Source organism: Balaenoptera physalus, assembly GCF_965194825.1.
Source record: "Balaenoptera physalus genome assembly, chromosome: 12".
Taxonomy (NCBI): Eukaryota; Metazoa; Chordata; class Mammalia; order Artiodactyla; family Balaenopteridae; genus Balaenoptera; species Balaenoptera physalus.
The window spans coordinates 22,029,422-22,049,759 of record NC_138897.1 but is presented as its reverse complement, the minus strand read 5'-3'; the positions used below and the strand labels follow the sequence as shown (position 1 = coordinate 22,049,759).

General features: G+C 37.2%; 1 protein-coding gene across 1 annotated transcript in view; it reads left to right on the top strand.

The window, feature by feature from the left end:
• DCC (DCC netrin 1 receptor) overlaps positions 1-20,338 on the top strand; it is a 1,180,955-nt gene that overhangs the window by 408,913 nt on the left and 751,704 nt on the right. Inside the window, exon 2 of the mRNA XM_082416529.1 lies at positions 5,034-5,354. Within this exon, the coding sequence (XP_082272655.1) occupies positions 5,034-5,354 (321 nt within the window). The remainder of the gene's footprint in view (positions 1-5,033; positions 5,355-20,338) is intronic.

The window sequence follows — 20,338 nt, the reverse complement described above, 5'->3', positions numbered from 1 at the left end:
TAAAGCACACATTGTGGGACTCTGCCCCGTTGTTGCTGACCAATTGGGTGTGTCTGGGGTGTAGACTGAGATTGTGCATTTCTAACAAGTTCCTAGATGGTGTTGCTTTTCCAGGTCTGGGGACCTTAGTTTAAGAACCATTGTGTCAGATTTATATTCTGATATCCTAAACCAAGTAATATTCACATTAATTAGGGGACCTGTTAATTCATGGGTTTTTGTTTTGTTTTTTAAATCCCCTCCTCCATCACATAGCCTCACAGACCTTATAAGCTTTTGCTAGGGCTGATTCCAGAGTGGCAGCTGCACATGTAAGTGATGTTTGATTAATTGAAAATGGATTATATTCTATCACCCATAGAATAGTTTTAATTTCTTTCAATGGAGGTCTCTTTCTTTATCTTAACACAAGAGAAACAGATGCAGTAGAATATATTTCTAAGAAAAGATAATAATGGCGGAACTTTCTGGGTTGATTACATGAATCTGGGGATGCACAGACTCTCCAAGCATCCCAAAGTAAAAGTTTTCATCATTTGAAAGAGACAAAATTATGTATAGTAAGTTCTATGGGGATTTGTATGACATTTTCTAATCTTAAAATCTTTTAGGAGCTTCTTTTTACATTCATGCTACTTTTCATAAATTTCATTTTTAGCTTTTATTGCTTTAAGCAGAAGCTCTAAAACATTGGACATGGAAAGGAATTTCTGACTTCATAGGGAATTATTTTTCACACTTAACAATGTTTAATACTGTAGATGAAATGTCATACCTTAAAAATCCATTCTAAGTTAGTCTGCCTCTGTGACTGGTCTTTGAAATTAACAAGAATATGATAAGGAGAGCAAGCCCAAAGGGACTTAACCTTACAGAAACACTTTTACTATTTGCTTGATCATTTTGGTGAGTTTCTAAAACACATTGAGGATCTTCTCTATCTCTAGGTGCTCAATTAATATAAATCGGGAATATCCCTAGGAGTGTTTCTCCTATGCTTATTTATGTTTGACAAAACTAAAGCAAATAGATGTTAATATTTCTCCTTTGGGTCACCTCTTAAGAGTAGGCCTTCCTTTATATTTTCATTAGGAAAACATTAAAGGTTTTGCTGTGTTCGTATCTGCTTATGAACTACCATCTTTCAGAAGAAGAAGAAGAAAAAGAATAATGTCTAAGGATAATATGATACTCTATTTTTCTTGGACCAACACAGATAAGAAACAGTACCAGTTAGTTAAATGCATATATGGCTCTTTGCCTAAATCCTAGACAAAGAAGATTTAGGAATCTTCCCAAGACAAAATTTGGAGAGAGAGAGGGCTGAGACTCACATATTCTTATCATGAACTCTGGTATCAGACTCACTCGTACAAATTTCTTACTGGATGGGATTTTGGTATTCTCAAGTACATTTCTCTAAATATAATTACCTTATATAATTTTATAGCAGGCCAAAAAGATTGCTTCTTCTATGAAGCAAGGCTGGGAAATGTTACTATTTGAGGGTTCAACAGAATGACCATGGTCATCTTAAAGATAAAACCAAACCAAAACAAAGTGAAAACTTCTCCTGTTGGCTTTCTTCTGGATGAAATTCTCACCATTGTTATTCTAATGTAAAATCCTCTGTAAAATTGTAAAATAGGTAGTTTCATTTTGACTCTTCCAAAGCATTCTTCTATTGCTTTCTGATTAAATCTTTCACCCATTTCCTAGGCGATCTGTATCCTCATTGAACTCTGCCCAAATTCCAGCCACAATTTTTTGAGCTACAAGTTCCGAATGTTATTTGTACTTCTTTGCTTTCTTTAGTTTTATCATCTTTCTTTCTCTGCTCCTACATTAAATCAGTGTAGTTGATTTCACATTGAATTTTAGATGAAACAATTTGATAAAATTATTTTATAAGATATGATACACTGGTAGGCACATTCCTCCAAGAGGAACTAGTACTCTAAGAGAAGAGGGAGGAGGGTAGCCTAGATTGAAGTCAGTGTAATTATCAGTGAGACATTTCTTAGGCCTGTGTATACTCCCCAAGGGGGTGGAGGCAGCTTGCACCTACCATGAGCTAAAACTTTGAAACCAGGACCATTGGAGACACACCTCTTATTTCTCAACAGATTATATTTGCTTGGGTCCATGCCCATCTTTTCTAAAAATGAAGTAACTAATGCAAATTACTTCAAGCAGTGAGCCACCTTTATTCCAGAGTCATATGTTCAAAGTATAATTGTGAAAAGGATCACAAAAGCTCAAATTGCCAGCAAACTGCAAGGGTAATTGTATTGAAGAAAAGTTAATCTTTATTTAACTTTCCCAAATTATGTACTCACAGTGCTGAAAACTGTCATAACCTCCTTGTTTCAGATTAAGTGGATTATTTATTTGTGATAATGGGCACATATGCTCATTAACATGCTGTCATAAGCAGCTGTGTGAAATATACTATGTGTTCTGTGACATAAATAAGGTGTTCAACACGAGGTAGTTGTTTAAAATATAGGCCCCAGGAAGAACAAAAAAGCAATCAATGCTTTTTAATATAGTTGCCTGGTCTTGAATTCTAAACTTATTTCTGCCTTATTAATGCTACTTGTATGGAAATTGCAGGTAGTACTCTAGTGAAATATCTTGACATTTAAGGACATTAGAACTTCTTTCTACTTTCTCATCCTTGGTGTATCTCTAGCTAGCTGTTCACTGTTAGCATCTCAGTAAGCTTAGAGCAGCGTTCATTTGATGGATGTCTTCAACCCATCCTAATTCTGAAAGTTCCCAAACTGGATATTGAATTCAAAGATCATCAAGTTCAACACCCTCATTTCACAGAAGGAGCTGAGCTTCTGAAGATGTAAAAGGCTTGTTTGAGTCACAGATCTTTAAATAGTAAAGCCAGGACCAAGGGCTAACTAGCCAGACTTCTGATGTGATGTACTTTCCACTAGAGGAGTGGGCGGTTATAATTAGGTTGGCTACACCAAAACAATCTAAGGGGAGGAGGGCCTTATTGGACAATGAGAGGGTGAGGCTGTATCTTTTGGGATTTTTACCATTATAATTTACGGTAGACACGATGCTCACTGTTATTTTACAATTTATAATAATTTGAGCAAACTTCCAGCTGCTTTCTTTGGGTAAATGACCTAGTTGGATGAAATGAGTGTATGACAATGAATGATGGGCAAATTTCAACAAAAACAATAAAGTAACAGACTTATTTTGAATATAAGGTTTAGAAAAATTGGGTTTGTGGGAACATGGCAGATAACACCATGGAGAAACAGTGAGAAGCTGTTCAGCTTTATCTTGAAAGTGGAGTATACAAAGCTAGAAATAAGTCTGTCCATTGGTGCTAGTATGGGTCAATCCTTTATTATAAGAGTACTGATTATAAGCAACTTACATGCCTGCCTTTTAAATAATAGAAAACTGGAACATTTTCACAAAGTATAACAAAAATTGTTCCCATCACAGAAAAATTAAGGAAGCTAATGAAGTTGAGATTGTTATCCTGGAAAATTGAAGCTAAAACATAACTTAGGGGAGGGAGTATTTTTAAAGAAATTAAATGCTGCCTCAAAATAACAAGGGGCTCTTACAAAGATGTGTTCCTCTCCTCTGCACTGTTACACAGGGTGATTCAGGAGAAAAATGGGATTAGATGGAAGCAAGAAAATTCTGTTAAGACTCTAAGAATGATTCAATATTGAAAGCAAGGGATATTGTAGAATCCCTAGCCCCAGAGATCATTGAAAATGAAATTTAAAGTAATTGAACTTGAGTGATTTAGGTATACACCTGTCTGAGCAAAGGGTGAGCCCCATGACCTCCTGAGACCTCATCAAAGTCTTTGATTCAACAACCAAATATTCTGCCAAATGCTGTGCTGCCAGCCCTGAAAAGAATGTACTTAAACTAATTGTAGGTGTTTTACCTCCTCCAGATTCTTAAATGACCTTCTGTTCTTTCTGTTGATTTCTTATGTTCATAGATGTTTATGAAAAAAAATCCAACTATAATATTCACCTAGACTTCCTGGCTCGTGAGCAACATTTGGATGGAAATTGAGACACATCAGGGGTTTGTGACTTTAGGTGGTAGCTTTATTGACTTGCTTCTGCAAGTGGCATCTCTTACCTATTTAAAACCCACCTGAGCTTTGTTCTAAATAACTTGTCCCACCCAGTTTGGAGCTGGTTTTTTGTTATTGTTGTTAATGAAATACTATCTCTGAGTGGATTTTTTTTTTAATTTATTGGATACTAAAATCAGAATGCAGAGATAGAAATAGCCCCCTAAATCTTAGCTACCACACTACTAACCATGGCTACTTTATTTTATTTATTTATTTAAAAAATATATTTATTTATTTTTGGCTGCATTGGGTCTTTGCTGCTGCGCGTGGGCTTTCTCTAGTTGCGGCGAGCGGGGGCTACTCTTTGTTGCGGTCCATGGCCTTCTCATTGTGGTGGTTCTCTTCTTGCAGAGCACAGGCTCTAGGCGCACGGGCTTCAGCAGTTGTGGCATGCGGGCTCAGTAGTAGTGTCTCGTGGGCTCTAGAGTGCAGGCTCAGTAGTTGTGGCGCACAGGCTTAGTTGCTCCGCGGCATGTGGGATCTTCCCAGACCGGGGCTTGAACTCGTGTCCCCTGCATTGACGGGCGGATTCTTAACCACTGTGCCACCAGGGAAGTCTCACCGTGGCTACTTTGGAAAATATTAGTCTATTCTGTCTAAATTTTCAAGTGTTGATTGATATGTGATGGTGGCCATGCCTAGATTTCTATAAATTCTTAATTTTTTATATTATTACTTTTGGGACCAGTAGTTTCATTAATTGTGGTTACCTCAGTTGGACACTTTTTCACTTCTTTAACACAACATCCTTGATTTTAAGTTTCATTTAGCCTTGGACATTATTCAAAGCCCCCAGGTGTTTTGAAAAAGTTTTGTGAGGAAAAGGCAAGGGATTGACTCCTGAGATCTATTTGAATAAGTGAACATATTTCCCTGTACTTTCATGTTCCAGGTTTCCAGATTAAGTCTTTCACATCACTGCGCTTCCTGTCGGAACCTTCTGATGCCGTCACGATGCGGGGAGGAAATGTCCTCCTGAACTGCTCTGCAGAGTCCGACCGAGGAGCTCCAGTTATCAAGTGGAAGAAAGATGGCATCCACCTTGCCTTGGGGATGGACGAAAGGAAGCAGCAACTTCCAAATGGCTCTCTGTTGATACAAAACATACTTCACTCCAGGCACCATAAGCCAGATGAGGGACTCTACCAATGTGAGGCATCTTTAGGAGATTCTGGGTCAATTATTAGTCGGACAGCAAAAGTTGCAGTGGCAGGTAAGTGGATTTTTGCTTCTCCTCCTCTTCCTTCTCCATCTCTTCTTCGACTCCTTTTTTTTTTTCTTTTTGAGATTAAAAAAACAGACTAGTTTTTGCAAAAACAATGTATATTTTTAAGAAAAAGGAAAAAATGTAAAAACATGTATGTTTATTTCCTCATAGTCTTGATTGACTTTTTGCTTAAATTAGCTTGGAAAACAATAGAAGAATCTCAACAATTAACATAACATTATGAGATTTTCCAAAACAAAATTTGGTTCAAGTTGATCCACTACTTATGTGTAAGGAAGGCGTTTTCATTAATAGAAAAATATTAGAAAAATAATTTCCTAATTAATTCCATTTTACATCACTAATGATGAAAATTTGCAGTTTGTGTGTGTGTGTGTGTGTGTGTGTGTGTGTGTGTGTGTGCTTGTTTATTTGTTTGGGTTTTTTTTTTTTTGCCTTTAGAGTAGTGGATTTTATTTTAATTATAATGGCTACAACATATAAATCTCTAAATGAAAAATAAAACTTTGAATAGTGCTTCCAAATATCTTTATGCTTGGTAATGTATTGACTCAATAACCGAATAATAAGATGAAAAGTTTTTCTTTTTATATATATTTTGAAGTGGTGCAGACCCTGAAAGAAACAGTTCTGAATGTTCTGGAATCCATGGATATTACTCTTTTTGCCCCACTTATTTTGGTTAGAGGGTAGCTCATGATTATTTCTTTTCAGAGTTAGACCTGTAGGAAGAGGAATTAAATTTTACTCATTTCTATAATGATTCAGCTAAAAGTTGGGCTTTGACTTTGTTTTTTCGTTTTTTGTTGTTGTTTAATTTTGATATTGGACACAAAACAAGGCAAATGGATCCAACCTGAAATAAATTTAGGCCTTCAAATAGGTAAACAGGTTTGAAGGGCTCCTTTCATACTTAATCTTCAGTTCTATCCACTTGAATGAATAGGCCATAATGTAGTCATTTGATATGGGTTTCCTTTCCCAGGGTCCATGTAGTCTGTATACAGGAAGACTGACGAGAATGCGGACTCATTTTCAGCAATGACATAGACTAGGACAATCAGGCAGGACCACCACCACACCTTGTACTCTTCTAGTGAAGATGCGATAAGGTTGAAATCTGAAAAAAGGGATTTTGTCAGATTATGATATAAAAAATTAGATCTCATAGATAAGCAATCAGTCCATAAATTCAACTTCCTGCCACTCTTTTATGGCTTCTTTTCCTCACTAAGGACTCTCTTTCATATTTCAGTTAAACCAGACTATTCTGGAGCAAAGATGTCCTGGCGATACAGTGGTCAGCCGTCTTGGTTTAACCTGGACTGACCTGCTTTTAGCACTTGGAAGTACTGGTCCTGAGAACCCCTCAGTCCCACGTAAAACTAGAATAGTTGGTCAACCTACCTAGTGGAACCCTCCACCTTCTCTAGCAACGCTAGACTGAAGCATGGGTGCAGAGCATCTCCTTCACTCAGGACACACGTGAGGTGGCATCCTGATCAGGAAAACCAAGGCTATCAGCCACCTGGGATCTCTGAGTGATGGGTGTCTGAAATCTGATTGACGAGCGTAAAGTGTAGAGAGAACTGAAAGTCAATGTTAACGATGATTGATTAAAAAAGAAAAGTGGAGCAAGTGTTGAGGGTTGAGGTAAAAACTGCTTTCCTGGAATGCTCCAAATGAAGCAGAAAGGGTACAGTTTGATTTCCCGCATTTGAGAATTTCTGGACGCTCACATCCCATCCGTCAGTTGCCCACAATACAACGTAGCTCTGCCGATTTGAGTGAATCAGTCTGGTACTTTGATGCCTGTTCCAAAAGGCACACACATACGTGTGCTGTTAATGAAAATGTCCTGATTAGTTGTGGTTTCTGTTTCCTGTGATCTAGATTCACTTTTACATGCTCTGTTTCAATGGTGAGATGAAGAATAATCCCTTCCCTGTGAGATATTAAAATAAAGTGGCTTCTTCTTTTGACTTTCGTATTCTGTACAAGGATAGGCTGGCAGATCCAGTCACTGAGTTACAATTTAATATTAGATTGTATCATTTCAAGGCAATGAGGCTTATTCACAGCCTTTTAAACACTTACCTTGCTGTTTGGCAACACAGCATATGTCAGTGTTATGTCTGTTGAGGTTAAGATTGCCAAACCACTGGAATGCACAAGGGGCATATATCTTCCCTGTAATAAAGACCACGGGCCTGATTTAATCTCATTTTTAAAGCATTAGCAGTCAGTAAACCAGTCACTCCTAAAAGTTAACAGGCAGCTTTTCTTTGGATGAGAAAAAAAAAAATCTGTTCTCTACCCTCAGGTGATGTGTAGAGCCCATTTAATAGAATGCTTCTCTTCCATTTTTGATTTCTCAAAGTGTCTTGATAAAAAGAAATGTGGCAAATGAAATCGGTCCTTAATCAGTCAGCTTATTTCATGCAATGATCTTGCCATACACCATTCATTCTATTTTCTAAGAACTTCTCAAGTGCTCTTTAAGCCCCGAGTACATGCTTAGCTGGAGAGGGAGAGAGAGTAGGAAAGAGAAATGAGGGGCTACCAGCCCATTCAACATCTTGTTAAAAATCTCAGTGTAACAGGCTACCGACTGTCAGTATTTCTGGGAATTGTGAGTTCTATCAATAAGGAACACCTGGGCTATTAAATCTCTATTTGAAAGCAATTTGGCCAGTACTGGCTGAAACTTGGGAATTGCATTTGTATCCAATTAGCTCTAATCTAAAATGGTGCAGTATTTCTCTGCCTTGTGTACCTCTATTTAGCATTTCTAGATGGAGAACAGCTTGAAGAGAGAAGCAGAGCCAGACTTTGTTTATATAACTTCTCCTACCACCCTCTCCACTCAGTACCTAGAAAATCATCAGACATGTTTAGTAGTTTTTCAGTAGATATTTGTTTTACCAATGAAGATGTGGGGCTTTCTGCCATCTATGGAGAGTTTCTGGCCAATGTTATTTTCTTCCTTCTCCTCCTCATCCACTTCTTCATTATTGACCTTGATGTGATTAGTTAAATGTACCTATGTGTGTCCCTACTCTTGATGGGCAGAGTTGGAATAATTTGATTTATATCTCAATAGTCTACAAATTAATTAACTATTAGAAGATGGACTGTGCTGGAATATTCATGTGCTACTTGAAAAAAATAAAAGGCATGTGTCAGTTCCTTATTTCTTCGCATAACATCAAGATGAGTTTGCATCTGGCCAAGCACGTCTTCCCTATGCCAGATGTCACCAGCTATCTGAGCCTGTATTCTCTTCCGTAAAACAGACATAATAATAATCTACCTCCTAAGGCTGTGCTGGCTTTCAAATAACATCTAGGATGTAAAGCCGTAGTGCAGAGTAGATTCTTATTCAATAGCAGCAGTAGTAAAAATAGACTTAATAATGGTTATTGTGTTATTACAATTATTACTACTAGGAAATGACAACTTTCAATATTCCCATGTGGTGGTACAAAAAATTTGGGGGGGAAGGAGATAAATATAGGCTGCAAATCCTGAGCCATAAATATTATCGTCCTAGATCAGATATCTGCCTTGCAATCCATAATTACAAACTGGCAAGACTGAGTTGAGTTTTCAAATGGTTGAATCTCTGCAGTTTGTTGGCCAGCAATGCCAAAATCAGTTTAACTACAAAATTCATTTTTCAAAAGTTGATCTATTTTGTCAGTGGAGCCAATATAATTTGTACTGGGTCTAGATCAAGCAATAACTGCTGTCATTTTGGAAAAAAGATGCTGGGCAATCTTCTCAACCAAGCCTCCTTGATACCCTTCCAACTGAAAAAGATTCACCTATGCTGGGTCCACAGGAGTTAGTCGGTCTAGATTGGGAGTTTAAATAATGCTGATGTGTAAGAAAACCAGATCACTACAGAGCTCCTCCGAATAATCATGAAAGAGTCATCTTATTCGTTTTCCCAGATTACACCACCACCACAGATCCACCATCCAACACACCCACCTACCCACATGACTACTTGCCCATCTACTTTTTTCTCCTGCAGGGCTCTGAGAAGCCCAGTTGGAACCTAAGTGCTTCCTCTGCTTGTATTCACACTCTTGGGGATGGAAGGCGGCCAGCCTCTCCTCCCTTACGTGAAGCAACACTGACTGCAGGATACATTATAGAGCATTTGTGTCCAGGTAGATTCTCTTTGTTGTTGTTAATTTTAAGCATTTATGTCTTGAATTAAAACCATTGACTTGCTTTATTTTATAGTCCTTTGCTCTTTGCACAGTATATTCATACACATTATCTCATAAGGCTCAAAAAAGCCCTGTGATATAGATACCCAAAATGACAGAGAACAAACTGAAAAGAGGTAGTGGCTTTCTACAGGCAGAGACTAGAACTCAGATTGTCTGGAGCACACTTATTCCCTTATCATTTTGCTTCTCAGTCTAAGGTCTAGGTTTAAGGATACTGCGAATAGTTTCCCACTCAGTCATTTATTTTTAATCAGTGAAACTCTCCAAGATATAAACTAAGGGGAAAATAATAGTAGATTTCTTTTATGCATTTATTGCCTTGAAAATATCAACTTCTTATGGGTATAGGGGTTCAGAAGAGGCCTCCCCAAGATGTGCTACTTTGGTATGTGGATTATTTTGCGCTAAAAGCAATGGAGATCCTATGGGCTCGAGAGAAACTACTGTCTGTCCCTTAACAACCTAGAAGAATTTAAATTGGGGATTTTTCCCAGAAAAAGAGTTATTGCCAGAGATACATTTTATCTAAGTGGCCCCATCTGTATGGCAGGACAAATATCTAATTACTAAATGTCTGCTCTTCTTCATATTGTCCTGTGAATGACCCTCCTGTTCTGGGAAGCCCCGGCCTGTATCCCACTCCTCAGCTCAGGACAGCATATATACCTCGTTTTGGTTTTCTGTCTCTGAACCTCTCACATATGTGGGTTCTCTTACGCTCTCATGTATGTGGGATTCCTGTACGTATGAAATTAAATGTGGTATTCTGTTAATCTGTCTTATGTCAATTTAACTCTTAGACCAGTCAGAAGAACCTAGAAGGGTAAAGGAAAGATTTTTCCTTCCCAACATGGGGAAACACTATGATTTGGATGTTTTCTTCTAAGATAAGATTTTGCTAGCACAGCTATGCATTAAATAATGACACAAGATCAGTCTCTCCTGAAATGTGGAGAGCATGTGATTTTTAAAATAAGCTTATAAATAGTCTTTCTAGGGGCAAGATTTTGGTTATCTTTTATCTTTGTAAGTGGTTTTATAATTCAGGTCGAATTTGCATTTTTTTTTTTTTTCTGTTTCTTGAAAATCAAGAAAAGGCCAACTAAATTGCATTTACTTGTGTTGTTATTTCATTCAGGAGCATATTTTTCTACTTCCTTATTACAATAGATGTTTCAAGATGCAAATTGTAGCACTCTGCTTTTAAATAACACAGGCATTATAATTAAAATTCCCCTGAGTTTAAAAAAAATAATTAGTTACTTGAGGAGTAGTTTCAATGAATTCCCTTCCAGAATGCCTCCAATTTAAATGAGTTATGAAATAATTAGTGAAAGCATATTATGATGAGAGAAGCTAGAATTGCTTCAGCAGAATGGAGCATTTTGTGAAATGATAACCTGACCTTTACATTTTTACTTAAAAGGAAACAGAAAAAGGAGCTTGTCTTAAGAGAAGGGAGAATAAACTACATTGCCTCGGGCCACTCAAATGTTATGGAAAGGAAATAGCAAGAAAAAATGCTCATATTCCTTTCCTCTACAAGAACAAATATAAGAATCTTGCCTAGAAGGTCAAGTTCATCCAGTGAAGCAGTTTGGAAAATGTATCCCAGTGCCCTTGAATGCTCTCAGAATTCTCTTTTGGGGAAGGTTCAGTTACAGAGCAAAGTTTTACATTTTATACTGAGAGGAATATTGTTTATTTTCAGACGGTGAGCAGTAAAATCCATTGTTCTGACTCCATAATTCTTAATGGTCTTAATTGTCTTCATTTAGCTAAGTGTTCTTTTGTTTTGTGGTTAAAACGTGAGAAAGAAAGAAAATTTAAGGAAAGATTGTGGTGTTATAAGTAATTGTTGTATGTGTGCTAATCTTATAATTTTCTTTTAGTTTTATTGCCAAATAAAACTGGGATAATCACCAATATTGCCCGGTGCCTACTCACCCACACACTCCCACACCCTCAACTTAAATAACGGCATTTTAAAGAGTAGGTTTTTAGTTGCCTCCTTCCTAAGTCAATTAACTCTGCAGTAAAATTAAAATAGAAATATATTCCTGAATAAAATATGCAGAGTAGAAAGACATCTTCTACATTATAAAAATTACAAAAGAAAACTTGACAGGGCTTTTTATAGTAGAAACATCAACAAAATAACTTTAAAAAATCTTCCAACCTTTCACTGCCTTTTCTTTGTCATGAATTCTAATTCATGTGACAGTGGAAACAGCTAATTATTCATTCTAAAATTCAGTATCTTAAGAGCACTGTTCTTTTATTCAACTGTTAAGCTAGCTACAGTGTGATTTTTGCTGGTGCTGTAATAAAAATGAAGGGGTAATATCTAAAATAGTAATACTATTTAGTAATACTAATAGTAAAATAGTACTGTGGTAGTATTTTAACCAAAAACTCTTTTGAATTCTAGAAGACCCCCTTGGAATACAAGAGATTTTTTTTTTTGTTTTCTGGGGTTTTTTTTTTTATAACTGTCAGGCTAACAAAGACTTAAATCAGAGGAAGTAAAGTAGATAGATCAGGTGGTATAACTGTAAACCTCTGATAAAATTATGATTGATAATAAATTTAATAGAGCATTTTACTTTTATGAACCTATCACTGGTACTGATTTTTTTCTATTGTGTTTTTTATGTCCATGCTAAAATTTATTATTTAAATTTAGTAAAGATCTACAACTTAAGGTATTTAAACTAGATACAAGTTTTTCTACAAGGTAAGGAGAGATTCAAACTTAGGAATGTTCTAGAAACTAAGTTAGTTAGAAGAAATCATGGAAAATCTCAGTGTATATAGTCCCTAAATTATCTTAAACTTTTCTTATCAGGATCCATATTTAGAGATGAGAGTACTGAATACCATCAGTGAAAACATCTCCCTTTAAGAAGGTATTGCTTTTTAATAGTCTACTTTTATAAGCTATATCTATATATTCTATAATAAGCAGTCTAATCCACTGGTCATTTCTCCTATAATTGTTAAATATGTCTATTATTCGGTAGAGATGAGAATTAGAATAAGTCAGTAAGTTGATTTCTAGTGACTAGGCAGCCACTGGAATATAAGAAGGAGCCACATATTCTTAGTGTAGCAAATAACTTGTTTTGGACCTTGAATTATGAGTTTAGCATGTAACAACAACAATAAAACAATGATAAATTTTTTTGATAGCAAATAAATAATCACAGTAAATCCCAAAACCCAAATATATCTACTCATTTCACAATATACTGGGAATATATATATATATATATATATATATATATATATATATATATATATATCTACATACACACACACATGCACACACACACATATATATACATATACATATGCACACACATACTAAAATAGTACAATATGATATAGTATCTTCAAAGCTGCCACTCTCAGAGCTACAGCTGAAAGTTCTTTGGAGACTTTCTATTAAAAGACAAAACCTATTGCCTTAGTCCCAGAGGTTAGAGTGTTTTAAACTGAAAGGCAGATTGGGAAAACTTCCCAAAGCATATGAGAAGCAGCCCTTTTTTTGTGAGAAGCAACACATAATTCAGACAGGTCCTTAACTGGGACTTGTCTCTACATGCCACTCAGGTACAGAGGCACCTGCTCTGACTGGGCCATATAGAGCTGTGGGGCTGTGATATTGTGATTCGTAAGGAGAAATTTATATTTGGTCTTTATCCCATTAATGGCACAGAGTTTCTAAAGCCTTCTGAATTTCCTAAGTGACTAGAGAGATAAAGGTGTCTTTTGTTATGTGAATGAGGTGACTTCTGAACCCCATCTAAGGATAGGGGCTCGTTGCCAGGGGAACTAATCCTGCCACTGATGAGAAGGCTGGAGCTTTCAGCCTTACCCCCATGAGCTCTGGTAGGGGAGAGGGTCTGGAGGTTGAATCGATCACTGATGTCCATGATTTAATCAATCCTGCCTAGGTAATGAAGCCTCCATAAAAATCCAAAAGAAGGTTCCAAGAGAGTCTAGGCTGGTGAACAGGTGAAGGTGCTGGGCTAATGGTGCCTTTGGTCTCATGGGTTCCACACCCTTTCCCCATACCTTGCCATGTGCATCTCTTCCATCTGGCTGTTTCTGAGTTATGTCCTTTTATAATAAATAAGCTGGTGATCTAGTAAGTAAAATGTTTCTCTAAGTTCTATGAACCACTCTAGCAAATTAATTGAGCCCAGGGAGGAGGTCATTAGGAACCTCTGGTTTATAGCCAGTTGGTCAGAAGCACAGGTAACAACCTGGGCTCGTGACTGGCATCTGAAGTGGACGGACAGGGAGACAGTCTTGTAGGACTGAACCCTTAACCTGTGGAATCTGATGCTGTCTCTAGGCAGACAGATAGGTGTCAGAATCGAGTTGAATGGTAAGGACACCCATTGATGTCCAGATAAATGCTGGTGGTGTGGGAAATCACCTTCACACACACGCATTGGAATTAGGTGCAGGAACCCAAAAGAGCTGCTCTGACTTCTAGAGGGTGATGAAGTCTGATGGTTATATGCCTAATTCGGAATCTAGTGAGCTCAGGTCAGTGTGATTGCATGTAAATAAATCAGTAGATATTGGTACAGGGAGGGGATGTGTGTGTGTAAGAGAGTCTGTATTCTATCATCTCCCATCAGGTTCTTTAAACAATTGAATTTACACTGTCTACATTCTAACCTAGGTTACCCAGAGATATTTAGACATAAATACAGAGCATGCACATACACCCTTCCATTTAGATGAATCTTCTTGGCTAAGCCTCTATGTCCTGTTAGAAAACAAAATTCAGCTGAGTAAATTTAAAGATCTAATTGGTTTTACTAAATGATTCATGAATCAAGCAACATTCCATCTAGCAGATAGGAGCTCCAAGGAGCTGAACAAAATAAAAGGCTTTATAGGCAGAAGCAGAGGAAAAAGGAAATTTCTAGCAAAGAGTGGATTGTTTCAGGCAAGGTTGTCTTCCTTTGGAGGAAGTTGGGGTCTTTTAGGCAGATTATCTTACTAGTGCTGACCAAGTAATTCAGACTGACTTGTTAAATGTGTGTGGCTTAGCACAAGAGACTCCATTTTGGGCCTGTTTCTTGTTTTTTGCTGTTGTTGTCTTCTTTAAAATTAGTTTTAAATCTCTTGATGAACAGCACAGTCATAAAGTCTGTTTGATTTATAATCCCTCTAATTTATTGTTCTGTTATACATATTGCTACAAATTTTATTTTATAAAAAATATATTTATCCTTTTTATTGTAACCCAAAGCTTTACTACCCTTAAAAGGACTGTTCATGAGGTTTCATTTGCTGAGATTTTTTTACCTGGAACATTTCACCAACTAGGAATCTATTTAAGAAAATGTTTTAAAGATTAATAAAGCCTATATAGCTTCAACATTAAGTTTCAGTGCTGGTTGATTTTATTGGATTGAATTTTTGTGGTTCCTCTTGCAAAGAGAAAATTTTTCCAAAGGCTGGAACATGATGTAAAAAATAATTAGTGTTTCTTTGATCTAAGCATTGTTTCCAGGGGCATCCTTTGGGTCCCACAGTGCATTGGGTACTTTATGAGCGAACGTGTGGCTATTTCTCTAAGGTTATTTCCAGTTGAGTGTCAGTTCAGGAGGTGCCTTGGTTTGGAAGATGTAGTTGCAGATAAAGTAAATGTCCCCTTTAATCCTCCTCACCCCAAACACATACATATTGTATAGATGTGGGATTTTTTTGTTTTGATTAAGAAATCGTTCACATACCATAAAATTAACCCTTTGAAAGTATGTAATTCACTCATTATTAGTATATTCATCACTACTTTCTAACCCTAGAATATTTTTATCATTTCCATTCCCCTCTCCCCTCAGACCCTGGCAACCACTAACCTACTGTCTGTCTCCATTGTTTGTTTTTAACATAAACAAGATTATCTGATTATCCTTTAAATAGTCTGTCACTTGTTTTTTCACTTAATGATATAGCTTAACATTTTTCTATATTTGTTCTTACAGATCAGCCTCATATTTTTTAATTCTCCATAGTATTTTTTGGTTTACCATTTGTATATTGATAGATATTTGGTTTGTTTCTATTTTTTTTCACTTTTGTTAATAGTGCTCTTACGTATAGTCTTGTATTTAGTGGATACTCTTTTGTGCATATTTTTGACAAGTTCTCTAGGACGTGTACCTAGCAATGTAATCTCTGAGTCAAAGAGTATCAGCATTTTAATAGATACTGTAGATTCAAGAACATTCTGTTAGCCTGGACCTAAACATCAGAGGTCAGCATTTGTTTTACTGCCACTGACTGAGCAAATAGAACTGGCTTCTCCTTAGCTTGTAAATATCACTGAAATCTATTCCTTACTCCAATGAGTAGTGGTGACTTAACACTGTTAATTAACAGTTACGAGGGTTTGCCTCACTTAAAAAAAAACAAAAAAATAGAGACTCTTATATACAGCATTATAGAAGAATACATCTCATCTGAGTCCTAGGATTTCCCTGTGCTGATAGGTGTCTCTCTTGCTTTGTGTGAAAGGAGTCTTCTAGTAGGTGTCATTTCATGAAAATGACATGGGGTTGGGGTCTCTTTTAGGTCCAAAATGGCATTTGGTCATATCAGTGCACCACAGAAAAATGGGAACTCTTTCCGGGGGCCTAAAGACCCTTCAGAGTCTGGCCCCTGCCTGTGCCTTTAGCCCAATCTATAATCCTGTCCACACTCTTCCCTTCAGTTTTTATAGTAGTTTCCTAAACATGCATATTCTGGTGCTCATGGCTTTGCATACTTTATTCTGTATGTCTCCCTTTCTCAACCATTATGCTCACTCTTGCACTTTTTTTTTTTTTTTTTTTTTTAATGAGACTGGATTCATGCAGTTCATCTTAAGGAACCTTGACCTGGTCCCTCAGGCTAGGAAAGTCTCCGTCCTCCTTGAACTCACAGTAAACTGGGCTTTCCCCCATTATAGCATGGAACATGTCACACTATGTCCTTATGAAATACACACACACACAGACATACACACAACTCCTCCACTGGTCAATGACTTCATGAAGACAGATCATGTTATATCTTCTCAACTTCTCTAGGTGGGCAAACTCTTTAGAACCTGGTTAGTTATATGGCATAGCATGGTAGTCAGATGCATGAGCTTCAGAGCCAGACAGACTTTGGATCCTATCTCTATCCATTCACTAGTTTTGTGAACTTGGGCTCTCTGTGGAAATGTTCTGGGCCTACTTTTCTGTTCTTAAAATGGGCCTGCCTTATAAGGTTGCTGTGAAGATAATCAAGAAGTGCTTAGACTTACTAAGGGCTTAATGAATGAAGTTTTATAAGAAATAGAGAATGGCAGTACTCTTGAAGATTCCTTAAATACCCTGCAGCAAATGGGAAGAGAGAAACCCCATGAAGAAGGCCTCTTTTCCTGTGTGGGATGCATGTCTGCATGTTCTGTGACTATCTGACCTGTTTCTCATCCAGGGTCTTGCTTTCCCACATCCAGATGAGCTCTGTGCAAACATGTAAGGTTATATGTGCCTGTTTAAAGCTCTTAGTACCAACACTTTGGGGTTGATATTCCTTCCTGGAGTAAAATAATGACTACACTGGAAAGTACTTGGATAATACTCATGGTTTTGATTTTGTTCTTTGGTGATATCAGAACACAACATCTCTTAATTGTCACTTAGCAAAAATCTGAAGTAAAGTTTATCGTGGAAACTTGAAGGGCTTTCTCTGGACCAGCAACCTTCGGGACCCTTCTTCTTCTGGGAGGGCATATGAACTGCAGACTGACTGTTACCCTCATTGGTCTTCAACCTTTCATAAAAGTAAATGATCATTAGAGATATAAAAATATTACTTGGGTTAAGAGATTCTTGTTAATGATATGACTTGGATTCACAGTTGTGTTTTCATATAAATCTTGATTATTTGTAACTGACTTAGAAAACTATCTCCCATTTTATGTTTGTTGTCTACTTATATTCAGAAATGCAAGCAGTCATCTTATTTTGCCAGAGGATTGGAATTTGTTTCCTCCAAATACTAAGCTATCATTTCGAAGTCTTTTTCCCTCAGAATTTGTGTACTGGACAAATGTTTCTCTTTAAAAAAGGCTTTTTGAAATGCTCGTGGAAAATATTTAAGTGATCGGCATCATTTATGTTGCCTTTGTAGCTACGTAAATAATTTCAGCCCTTTCCCCGTCAGAACTCTCACAACTTAACATGCCTTCAGAAAGTGTGAATAAGATGACATGATAATGCTGCCCCAATATGCATTTCAGTGCTTTGGAAAGGAAATGTGAGCGCAAAGCTGAGAATATGTGTGTTCAGCCTGGTAACAATAAAAAGGATGTTTATCAATGAAATAGCACCACAAATGGTGCCACACTTTGGAAGAGGAAAGCAATTTGGTGAAGTGAAAGATGTTAAATGTTTTAATTTTCTTCTATGCCAGTAAAATCTTGTAAAACAAGGTGACATATTAAATTTTCTATACTATAGCGGCTCCAAGAGCCTGTCAACATTATAAACTCTATTTTCAGAGCTTTATAACTTGGCTTTAAGAATTCACTCTGGCCTGACATTTGGAGTGCAAGGTCTTACCTGGGGAACATGTGTTTCACATGTTTTAAAAATTATGAGTTTATCCACTTTTCAGCTTATAATGAGTAACCTTTTCATACTTTTGCACTTGGCCTTCTGTACCTCATAAATCGGAGGCAGAAGGCTTACATGTGGTAGGTCACCGATGGGGGAAACATATCTACAAATGTCATCAACACAGGTCAGGGCTGCTGATTTTCATTACTAAGGCTCACTGTCGTACTGGTCACTCAGTCCATCATATACAAAGCAGAAAGAGCGCTATCACTTTGCCCTCACCATTTTAGACTCTGCCAGATCTCTACAGAGAAGACTCTGATTGGAGAATTCTTAGTTCCCAGTCTGTTTATTTCAATATTTGTATTAGTTTGTGGATGATGTTAACACCTTTTCTTAAAGCTTCCCAACATTCATTCTAATCTTGTTGGTTTGCTATTAAGTCTTCTTTGTGGTTGTGTGTGTGTTTTCCCTTTCTATCATATTTAGCACTCAGTAGGGTTTCAGTTAATATATAATAATACAGATACCATTTTTACACTTTGGAATATCTGCAGTTAAATCTCCTAAAGAATTGCTGTTTGGAAGGTAACTCGAAAAGAGGGAGGGAAGAAAGGACAAGGAAGCAGCGGAAGAGAAAAAGACATGTTGTCATTTGGTATCTGGCTTTGAACTGTCTTGAGGACTGATGACTTAGTATGGCTTCCCCAAAAGGACAAACACGGGCCATCTAGAAAAATGTGGAATGCCCTCCATGTAAGGCATGGTACCAAGACTTCAGTTCTAGGTTGTTTCAGGAGATTTCTAGGAAATCACACTTCTCGACATATGTTAGCATTATTCCACTCACCTAATTGCAGTATATTTTCATACAGCTGTCAAATTCAGGTTAAAATGTGATAAGCACCCGGGGTATAATCCCAACACTTGTTTCCATTGTATGAGGACCAAAACTTTTGTGCCAGTTTCCTGAAAATATTTATATTCCTCACAACCACTCGCTATGCATGTCCCTCAGGAGGAGACTAAGAGACAGATGGTCTAAATAATTTGCCCCACAACTAATGAATGTCCAAGGCTGGTTTAGAACCCAGGTCTTGCAGACCCCAAAACCATATTCTTTTCTCTAAGTCATCATGCCTTTCTTTATGTGTACAAAGACATCTGTTTCTATTTGCATTTTTCTGTCAGAATCATGCTATGCCTAACCCTATAAATGACTTACATTTTCCAGTGAAAAATGTTAAGATATGAAGCCTGGACCTCCAAATCTAAAAGAAAAAAAAAAAAAAATGAAGGATCAAATGACTCTTCAGTAGTCAAAGTTTAAACCAGGAATCCGGTTTGCTCTGCAATTTCTCTCTTATCTCGCAGTTAACTCTGTCCTGTTCTTCTCTTTAGTCCCATTGCACTGGATAGACCTGCGTCCATCGAGTCATCTAAGATGGAAATCTGGGTGATGTAATTTCTCTCTCTCTCACCTACAACATTCTTCTCCAATAACTAGTCATGTCCAGTCTCAAAGAAACATATATTTTTTTCTTTTGAATAGACTTACTTTTAAGGGCCCTTTTAAGTTTATAGCAAAATTGAGGAGAAGGTACAGAGAGTTCCCATTACCCCCATTTCTCCTCACACACATAGCCTCCCCCCCGCTATTAACATCCCACATCAGAGCAGCACGTTTGTTACAATTGACAAGGCTACACTGACACATCGTTATTACCCCAAACCCATAGTTTACCTTGGAGTTCGCTCTTGGTATTGTACATTCTGTTGGTTTTGACAAATGTATAGTGAAATGTATAACCCCTGACAACCACTCATCTCTTAGAGTCTCCTTAGTTTTGCTTTTTCCAGAAGAGTATAGTTGGAATTATATAGTATGTAGCCTTTTCAGATTGGCTTCTTTCACTTAATATGCGTCTAAGTTTCCTCCATGTCTTTTCATGACTTAATAGCTGTTCCTTTTTAGCACTGAATGATACTCCATTGTCTGGATGTACCACAGGTTATTTATCCATTCACCTACTAAAGGACATCTTGGTTGCTTCCAAGTTTTAGCAATTATGAATAAAGCTGCTGTAAACATCCATGTGCAGGT